The following is a 9884-nucleotide window of genomic DNA, read 5'->3' on the forward strand; positions in this document are numbered from 1 at the left end:
GGAACGAACTACTCCCATCATGCCGGGGGACAGCTCCGCGCGTCCCATCCTGGGAATCGTAGTCTCCCGCCCCTAGGGTCCAACGGCAACCTCGGTGTGTGAACTCTGTTACCCAGAAGGCCTCGCACGGCCACCGCCGAAAATAGAATGCCTCAGTTAATCCTTTTCGCCGGCAATTAGCGGAACCTGTTGGCGTGGCCCACAAGGCTCAGCGGGGCTTCACGAGCCTAGTTGGTAAGCAAGGGCGACTTTGGTCAACTGCCACCTGTGCCACGGCGACAGGAAGTGAGTACCCCTATTCCGGAAACTAGTTGTGGGAACCCCCTATTTCTTCTTACCCCCAAATCAGTCTCTTACCCCAAATTGCTCTTTGCAAGGGTGGGAGAAGGAAGAGTAGTGGGGGGAAGGAATACACATTTTTAGGGTCTCTCAAGACTCCATCCTAATTCTTCTCCCCAACAACTGGTACCTGGGATGGAGATACCGGGTAATTGTAACCATGAGACAGATGAGATGACAGTCAATGAGCTTCAGCCAGTGCCCTGACCTTCCACAATTTAAGCAAGGAGAGAGATGAGTTATGCAATTAGCTCTAAGAGGGCATTAAGGCCTATGGCGAAATTGGTTCAGCTCCCCCCTCCTGACTTTCCCTACCTTCCAGCTCTCAGATTGGTCGCTATCCCGAGGTCCCTGCCATGCCTCACATCGATAACGACGTCAAACTGGACTTCAAGGATGTCTTGTTGAGGCCCAAACGCAGTACCCTTAAGTCTCGAAGTGAGGTGAGACTGCTTTCCTAGTTGCACTTGACCCCAAGCTTCTGATGGGCCAGTACTGAGAAAGAGTCCTAGTTCTTGTCCTCCTGCAGTACTCATTTACCTGATGAATAAAATGCTCAGTTTCCTGTTCATATCTGCAGGTGGATCTCACAAGATCCTTTTCATTTCGGAACTCAAAGCAGACGTATACTGGGATCCCCATCATTGCTGCTAATATGGATACTGTGGGCACCTTTGAGATGGCCAAGGTTCTCTGTAAGGTAGGACTTCCCTCATGCAGGTTCCTCACTGGTGTCCAGTTATATGGGCTGACTGCAGAGGTACCTGCATCCCCACCCCCACCCCAAGTCAGCTCTCCGGCAAGTAACAGGATGTTTCAACTTACTATTTTATCCATTTTCTCCAATACTAATGCTCTTTATGATACTATTTTATCCATTTTCTCCAATACTAATGCTCTTTATAAGTTCAAAGGCATGCCTGAAATAGTAAAATTCAAAGCTAAGTTTCCCCCCATTTTTCTGATAGATAACTTTCACTTTTGTTCTGACCAGCAGTTTATATACACCCTGCCAACTTTTTCCACCACCCAGGTCACCCCCTCCAAATCACATTCATCCTTCCAGTTACACCATCGTTCAGGACACTAAATATTCACTGTTTTAGTCCAGAAACTAAATACAGTGTGAGCATTCAAAAATTCCTAGCTAGAAGATCCTAGAGAAGCAGCTTACTAATTTTCTTTCTTTTATATATGCTATACTTTTTTAATTTTTATTTTTTAATCTTCCTCTTCTTTGAATCCTAGGTTCCTGGGAATTCCTGTGCTCAAAATGGAATGTGTGTTTTTTTTTTTTTAATGTGTTTTTCTTACACACAGGTTATTGTTCACTTTGAAAATAGAAGATGCTGCTCCCATCAGTAACATTACCTGCCTCTATACTTGTAGCTGAAAAGGTAGATAGTTATTCTGGGCACTCAAGGAACATATGCATTCTTCTGGTTAATCTATGTATCCCTGATTGATGGACTCTGCTGCTGCTTGTGGCTCTGTTAGCCTTAAGGACTTCATCTCCCTTTCTCTATTTTTGATTGCTGTAAGTCTTTGTGGAATGTCTGTTGTCACTTCTCTGAAGTTGATAGTTATACAGTTTTAGTACTTTTTTGCTGTTGTCATTCACTAACTGCTTAGGAATCTTCTTGTCCATTGTCCGCCTGCTCTGCCCAGTAGAGTTGAGGAATAGTGACTCTGACTTCAGCATTAACAGACATGCTATAATACATGGACTTTGTGGGGACTGTTTTAATGCTTTATGTTGAGACTGGCTTTTCAGTACTGCTGATGAGTGCTAAAGAAATCAGGTTTTAGCGACAGAGCCAAGTTTCACAGTAATCATAAAGCTGGATATTAGCGTCTTTCTTCTAGGTCTCTAGCTTGGTACATAATTGGATGTGCTCATCATGTCACACTATATCAGTATATCTTCAAGGTCTACTGACCTTCTAGGGTGATTTTTCTTTATGTATCAGCATGTGGATAGCAGAGTGTTGCTGAGAAAACGGAATTCAATACCAGATTAAGCGAGGTAGTGTTGATGAGTTAAGTATAGCAATAATACGTCCTTACTGCTGGCTGATACATGACTTCCTTGGATTTCTTATCAGTTGCAAGATTTGGGTTGTCTCTGTCAACTGCACTCTTGTCTATTTGCATGTCTGGACTTTTAAAGCACAAGTACCAGTATTCACAGCTGTCTTTGAATGCCTTTCTCAAAGCATTGGGATGTTGTTTGCAATTTGATGACCTAGGGAATACAAGTCTGAGGAGTTAATTGTATCCTTAAACTTGGTTGACCGAAATAGATGGAATGAAATAGACTTTTTAGGTTGGTCCATGTCTCCAGAAAATTTGTCCTTTACTCCAGTGGAGATGGAGAAAGAATGGGGTAGCACTTTACTGGCTCCGTTAAGGTCTGACCTCTTGTGAACATTTAGACTCACTGAATTATTGGACCAGAAGATACCAAAAACTAGGTTAATTCAGTACTGGGTTACCATAGGAGGAGGGGCTGAGTGTGTGCAGGCAGACACTGGCTCCGTCCACCCTCTTCATGGTTATGTTCTTGTCTGCTGCTTGTCCCACTGCAGCAACAGCTCGTCTCTGTCACCTTTTAAGTCAGAAGCCCCTGTATCTTCTGACGGGTGAAATCCAGTCCAGATGACTTAGTACTTGGGTCAGGGTGTCAGACAAGCACTAGCTTATGACAAAATGCCCTACTGGTTATTTATAGGGAGAATAAGGGCTAAACTAAACCCAACTCAACCAGTGGCTTCTTCAAGTTGCTTTCCAAAGTTCATTTTCTTCCTCAGAGAGAATACTTACTATAAAGGTCTATGTCTAGAAAAAGAGTTGTTAGTTCTCTCCTTTTTGATGACTCTTTCTTCTCCCCAGTTCTGCCTCTTCACAGCTGTCCATAAACACTACAGCCTCGAGCAGTGGAAAGACTTTGCTAGCCAGAATCCTGACTGTCTTCAGGTAATCTGTCTTTTCCTGGTCCCTTCTTCATCCCAGTTTTCCCGGAATCTTTGTTTGTTTGTTTGAGAGAGCACATGGGTGTGCATGAGTCGGGGAGGGGCAGAGAGAGAGAGAGAATCCCAAGCAGGCTCCACGTTGTCAATGCAGGGCCCAACGTGGGGCTTGATTTCACAAACCATGAGATCATGACCCGAGCCAAAATCAAGAGTTGGACATTTAACCGACTGAGCCACCCAGGAGCCCTTCTAGGAATCTTTGTTTGGCTTTCTGAGGACTAACCCTCACCTTCCCAGCCTGCCGGCTCCTCACTGGGTCTTTTGTGACATGCCAATGTCACAATGACTGTCTCATGCCTCCCATGCCAATGGCTCTGTTTCTCTCACAGCATTTGGCTGCCAGCTCAGGCATGGGCTCTTCTGACTTTGAGCAACTGGAACAGATCCTGGAAGCTGTTCCCCAAGTGAAATATATATGCCTGGACGTGGCAAATGGCTACTCTGAGCACTTTGTGGAGTTTGTAAAGGATGTACGGAAGCGCTTCCCCAAACACACTATTATGGTATGTTTCTATTACTCTGTAGTTGGTATGTTCCTCTTCCTCCCACTCTTTCCTGACACTCCCATTTTGTTACATCATTTCTCCTCTGTTGCATTTTGATTTTCCTAGACCGCTTAATCATGGCTCTGGGTGATCATCCATGGTCCCACACTTAAAATGTATAGATTGGTTAGTGCAGTTATCTCTGTTCCTTTTCACATGCCTTGTGCCCACCTATGGTGTCCACTGAAGTGGACACGTACTAGAATCGTATTAAAGGAGTCGCATGAAAATAAGTTTTATTTATTTTTTTTTTTTTACAAGTTTTGGGGAGTGATAAGGCCTTATTTTCTCCACAGCATCAAGGGGTCTCTGTACCGTCCACCAAAAATAAATAGAGCTGTGCAAATGGGTATTTAGTTTATATTACCACATTTTCCCCTTTGCCTGAAGCCAGAGATTTTATGATGTAACAGATGAAGGGCAGGATATGTTTGGGTCTCTTGGCAGGGACGGGGAGATGAATCTATTGTAAATCAGCTTTGGCCTTGGTCCAGTTGTACCCCAACTTCACCCTAGTGCAACAGCGCCACTGGCCACTCACCTCCTTACCTCAGCTTGGGAAGCAGAGTTCGTTCCCAGTAGAGGGACCCTAGGTACCCTCTTTGTAATACTGTTGGAAGGTCATGGTCCAGGCATACCGTATATGAAAGCGCGCAGCCTCCTCTAGTTTCCAACCCCAAGAGTGCTCTGTTTTGATTGCTCTGTCTCAGGCAGGGAATGTGGTAACAGGAGAGATGGTGGAAGAGCTGATCCTGTCTGGGGCTGACATCATCAAAGTAGGAATAGGACCAGGTAAGTTGGTTTACGGGGGGCCACTGGCTACCTCTCCAGTGGCGAACGCCTGTGGAGCACGCTACTCTTTTCATTATGTTCTTCTCAGGTTCCGTGTGCACCACTCGGAAGAAAACTGGAGTGGGGTATCCACAGCTCAGTGCAGTGATGGAGTGTGCAGATGCTGCTCATGGCCTCAAAGGCCACATCATTTCAGTAAGGCCAAGGGCAGGGGAGGGAATGAGGCTGCCAGACAGCTGAGTGTTCTGGGTGTGGAGGCTGTGGTAGCGGTGGATCAGAACTCCTGGGTTCCCGTCAGCTTTGAGGTGGGCCGTGGGGACATCGCTCCTAGTACTTGGGAAATCCATGTTATCTCTTCACAGTGCTCTTCACTTTGCAGGATGGAGGCTGCAGCTGTCCAGGGGATGTGGCCAAGGCTTTCGGTAAGGGTGCTGGGAGAGTGTGGACGGAGGGTCCTGTAGAAGAGGATAAGTCACCTCTGAGGGCCAAGGATCAGGCTTGGAAAGGCTGAGAAAGCCGTTCAGATTTTTGACAATATGAACTAATGACCCTGAAGCCCGTGGTGTCACCTGGAGCAAGCCAGCAGGGGAAACCCTGAGACTCTGATACAGACTGCACAGCATGCCAGCTCCCATCTGTAGCATCCCTCAGACTGTTGGACTAAAGTTAGAGACCTTTGCCCCTAGGACACTTGGAGTCTCTTGTTTAGCTGCACATAGTACAAAGAAATGACCAGATGGTAAAAGCAGCAAAAAAAAAAAAAAAAAAAAAAAAAAAAAAAGAGCAAAACCCAGGCAAGGAATCTCCAGAGGCTCTTTTTAAATTCTTGGGGAAATCAGGCTCACTGAGGAGTAGAGGCCAGAGCAGAGCAGGCCTGTGTGGGTTGTGGGTCAGCTAGGGAAACAAAACCAGGAAGATGTTAGAATCATTGTCAGGACTGAGAATTTAGCATGAGTTGCTTCCAGGGGTGGGCATATGGGCGTGTGGGCCAGATTCAATTCTCTTTTCCCCTTGTTGATGCTGGCAGGGGCAGGAGCTGACTTTGTGATGCTGGGTGGCATGCTGGCTGGGCACAATGAGTCAGGTGGTGAGCTCATCGAGAGGGATGGCAAGAAGTACAAGCTCTTCTATGGGATGAGTTCTGAAATGGCCATGAAGAAGTATGCTGGGGGCGTGGCTGAATACAGGTATGTGCAGAGGTCCAGGAGCTGAGGGTTCCTGGAAATTGTGACTAAGCAGGGTGGTGGCAGAACTCTGGCTGCTGGGAAATGCTTGGTACATTCTTGGAGGAAAAGTGGTGAACTGGGGCTAAATGCTAGAGACTGGGGAGGTGCTTTCGGGCTTAAGAAATCCAAAAAGAAAAGGTTAGAAAGTTTTTCCTCCTCTAAGGGCCTCAGAGGGAAAGACAGTGGAGGTGCCCTTTAAAGGGGATGTGGACCATACCATCCGAGACATCCTTGGAGGCATCCGTTCCACATGTACCTACGTGGGAGCAGCTAAACTGAAGGAGTTGAGCCGGAGAACCACCTTTATCCGAGTCACCCAGCAGGTGAATCCAATCTTCAGTGATGACAGCTAGACCTGAGCAGCTGTGCCCTCTCAAAGGACTAGCAGCCTAGCACAGGGCCTCCCGATGGGCTCCTCACACACGCCAGCTACTATGGCTATTTATCACTCGGTTATTTCCTGTTGCCTTACTCCTGAGGGCTTCTGCAATAAATCTGTACTCTGTACACACAAAATGCCCAGGGTACTCACTGGGGAGGAAGCAAGGAAAGCAGGCTGAGAAAATGAAGTAAGGTAATCAAATGCAAATCTGGGGACGCAGCATCTGGAAGATTATGGAAAGGAAAAGATAATGACTCCTGCCTAAGTGTTTAATATGGCCTTGGTCTGGACAAGTTACTCTCCTGATATCATGTTTTGTTAATGAACTTCATTAAATAGTATCTTTGAACACCTAAAAAGCTCAGAAATGTTGATGTATTTTAAGTATCTCAATAAAGAGATCCCAATGACTATAAGAGATTCTGTATCTTTCTGCACAAGGCTGGCATCTGGGTGCTGCTCTGGGACAAGTGGAAGTGGAGTTGGCACTGACCCAGTAGAGTCAAAGACAGTATTTTTCCATGAAGTATCTCCATTTCAGTGCCACCACCCCCAGGTAACCTGGCAGCATGAGAATTTACAAAGTACATTCTGGTATCAGGGCACATAGATATTTTTAGAATAGCAAAGGGAAATTTCTCTTCCAGGCTATCAACCCTTCTTGGCACATCTGAACAACATTTTCCATCGGAAATAAAAAGGCAAAGGAATTCCTCCAGCCCTGGAGAAGCCAGTTCTAAGGAATGACCTACACTGACTTTATAGAAGCCTTAATTCCCCTTTCTCACACCAAGACAGTATTTTAATAAATCCAAATCTTAATTAACAAGTATTACAAAGTAATTTTAGCAAGGCAGTCAGGGAACCCAAACCTGGGCTTCCACTTTATTTCCACTAAACTGTGTGTAGAGCTCAGGGAGACAGGTGGAGTGCAGAGAGAATTCCAGTCCTATCATAAGTGTCTAGACCTGTCTGCATGGTCATGGAAGGGACAGACACAGCACTGGGGCCAGAAGTAGGGAGGTATTCATAGAAGGTGGGGATCAAGGTGTCAAACTTTGTCTTCTGATAGTTTTCCAGAGACTCCTGCAGAGAAGGGAGCAGGGAGATCCTATCATCGTCTTACTCCCTGAGCCCTCCATATTCTGGAGCATGTGGGGTTTCTGTCTTGTTCTGCTCATCCTCTTCCCCAGCTTTCTGTTCCTTCCTACTCACCCTTCCTTCCCTCTGGTCATTTTCTTCTTCATCAGAGTCCAAAACCAAGTCCCCTATGGTAATGACAGAGCTGCACAGAGATGGGGGACACACTGCAAGAAGGAAACCAGAGTCAAAGTACCCTTCTAGGTGAACAGGCCCTGAAGAATCCCCAGGAGAGGAGGCTGGCTCCTGACCCAAGACACTTACCTGGCTTCCTAGCCTTAGGAGGTGATAATGACAGTCTCAGGGGGTCCATGGGGCAAACCAAGCAATTCCTGAAGTGGGAGCAAGCAAAGAAGATAAGGTAACGGGAAAACAGGCAAAGAATGGGCTGTTTGCAGGGAGAAGCAACTGTTCCACTCACTCTTCTTTCTCTGAAGCAAACAAGTCAACTGGGTTCTCCTTCAGAGCTCTTCCCCCCAGGGTCTGGGATGGACTCTTAGACTTTCCAGTGGAAGCTGCTCTCATGCCTGCAGCACCTGCCAGATCTGCCGTGTGTGTTTCACGTTCTTCCCTGCTCTCAGGCTCAGATATGATCTGGCTTGGTGAACCCAGATTTCTAAAGGGGAACAGCATGACTGTAGGGCGCTCCTTATGGTCTCCCTTAGTGGATGCCCATCGGGACTGGATTCTTCGCCGGCCTAGAGGGGCCAGATTGAAGTGGTGGCCAGCCAAAGGTTCTGGGTTCTTCCTTGAGGCTAGTCCCCGAGAAAGGTATAAGCTAGGCCTGGCTTTTGGCGATGGATCATGAAGTACTAGCTTTGGTTGCTGAGGAGGACTCTGCTCCATGGGCTCTGTCACGCTCACTGAATCAGTAACCAAGCGCTCTGAAAAAGAAAATGAAGCTCCTTATAAATAAGAGATAGTAGCACAGCTCCATCTGGTTTCTTATGCCTCAGGCCCATGTAACCCTTCAAATAGCCCATCTCAAAAGGTCTCCGGCCAAACAGTCTACCCCCAAGTTCCTAGTTCTCCCAGATGGTCCTAGTACCTGGAAGTGGCCACCCCATGTCCACACCATATTGGCTCAAGGCGAAAGAAGAAGTGATAGAAACTCCAGGCTGCATCCAGCTCAGCACATCTTGAAGCTGTGGGCAGAGGGTGAGAGGCATGAAGACCACAGTCCTTGATACAACCATCCCACACTCTGCCCTTATTTGGCCCCAACAAAACCTGCTGTGCCTGCAATGCAGGCAGTGCTTTTTCCAGCTGACACAGGTATTCAAAAAACAGCTTTTCCATGGCAGCCAAAAAGGGTTCCCCATACTCTTGTTCAAGTTCCTGCAGTGAGGAGAGAAGCAAGTCAGAAGAGGGCTAGGGAAATCAGCCACATAACAGCTTCCAAACCAGCCAGTCTCACCTGCAGCTTGGAAGCCAAGTCCACTGGGGTCTCTGCTAGTTGCTTCACCTGTTGGCAAAAGGTTTTCTGTGCCTCTGAGATCTTCCTCAGATCCTGCTTTGTCTGTTGAGGATAAGGAAAAGCAGAAAACTTAGGGTCACCAGGATCCAGTGGCCGGGAGAAGCCACTTTGTGGCACCGTGTTAACGGGAAAGGGCTCGTACCAGGGATTACTCACAGCTTTCGGGTCCCGCACTACAGGTCCAGACTCTGAGAAGTGGTGATGTAGGGCATTCAGAACTTGGGCCCACGGCCGGCCCTGCAAGATCAGCTCCACCACTACCTGTGAAGGGTACTAAACTCAGAATCTCAGGGCAAGCTGCCCTTTTCCAACCAGTCCCAACGCCAAGCGGTCGGCCCTGTCTGGTCCCCTCGCATCCCGCCCCTTTCCCGTCTTCCAGTTCCTAATGGCTCCAATACCTTGGCCTTTAGGCCCATACACAGGCGTTCATGGTGGCGGTAGCGAACCAAGCCAGGGGCAGCAGCGCGCAGTGATCGCAAAAACTCTAATACCCGGGGGAAATGCTCCACGCGGCGTCCCCGCACCACTTGCCAGGTGGCCGCGGCTGCGAAGCGCAGAGCCGCGGGACCGGCCCCCGGGGGCGTGGCCATGGTCGGCGGGCTCCGCCCCGGGGGCAGTCCCTATGGGTTCCTTCTTCCAAGGCGAGCCTTCTTCACTCCTCCTAGAGGCGAAGCTTCCGGTGCCTCTCAGCGGCTAGGCTATTTGGATCTGCGCCGGATAATTCACGATCCGATCCCTTCTATAGGTCACCAGAATCCTGGAGGTCTTCAACTCGGGATGGAGCCTGAATGGAGAAGCTGGCCAGCTACAATAGCACCAGATTCGCTGTTTTCCACACCGCCGCCCCTGCAGCCGAGGGCTACCCCACTTCCGGCCCCTGCGGCCAGTCTATCGGCCCCGGAAAAGGGCGGTAATGGAGAACCAATAGGACATCAGACAGGGAGACGTGAC

At 48.0% G+C, this 9884-nt stretch overlaps 2 protein-coding genes across 6 annotated transcripts; one reads left to right on the top strand and one right to left on the bottom strand.

The window, feature by feature from the left end:
- Positions 1–53: 53 nt before the first annotated feature.
- GMPR2 (guanosine monophosphate reductase 2) lies at positions 54–6732 on the top strand. 3 transcript variants are annotated; one of them, XM_043555891.1, is made up of 10 exons: positions 54–285; positions 662–782; positions 920–1039; positions 3232–3315; positions 3701–3874; positions 4627–4708; positions 4797–4903; positions 5088–5130; positions 5736–5895; positions 6098–6732. In XM_043555891.1, the coding sequence occupies exons 2-10, from the start codon at positions 696–698 to the stop codon at positions 6285–6287; spliced, it is 1047 nt and encodes a 348-aa protein (XP_043411826.1). In that variant the 5' UTR covers positions 54–285; positions 662–695; the 3' UTR covers positions 6288–6732. The 3 variants fall into 3 exon arrangements, with proteins under 3 accessions (XP_043411826.1, XP_043411828.1, XP_043411827.1); XM_043555893.1 differs by lacking the exons at positions 54–285; positions 662–782 and adding an exon at positions 1660–1736 and having other exon boundaries at positions 928–1039; XM_043555892.1 differs by lacking the exons at positions 54–285; positions 662–782; positions 920–1039 and adding an exon at positions 1743–1876.
- On the bottom strand, positions 4136–9884 carry TINF2 (TERF1 interacting nuclear factor 2). 3 transcript variants are annotated; one of them, XM_043555889.1, is made up of 9 exons: positions 9332–9881; positions 9090–9194; positions 8874–8975; positions 8687–8794; positions 8505–8601; positions 7878–8340; positions 7721–7788; positions 7532–7623; positions 4136–5163 (listed from the first exon to the last, which is right to left on the bottom strand). In XM_043555889.1, exons 1-9 carry the CDS (start codon positions 9521–9523, stop codon positions 5077–5079), a joined length of 1314 nt encoding a protein of 437 aa, XP_043411824.1. In that variant the 5' UTR covers positions 9524–9881; the 3' UTR covers positions 4136–5076. The 3 variants fall into 3 exon arrangements, with proteins under 3 accessions (XP_043411824.1, XP_043411825.1, XP_043411823.1); XM_043555888.1 differs by lacking the exon at positions 4136–5163 and adding an exon at positions 7174–7402 and having other exon boundaries at positions 9332–9884; XM_043555890.1 differs by lacking the exon at positions 7532–7623 and having other exon boundaries at positions 9332–9882.

Source organism: Prionailurus bengalensis, chromosome B3 (assembly GCF_016509475.1).
Source record: "Prionailurus bengalensis isolate Pbe53 chromosome B3, Fcat_Pben_1.1_paternal_pri, whole genome shotgun sequence".
Taxonomy (NCBI): Eukaryota; Metazoa; Chordata; class Mammalia; order Carnivora; family Felidae; genus Prionailurus; species Prionailurus bengalensis.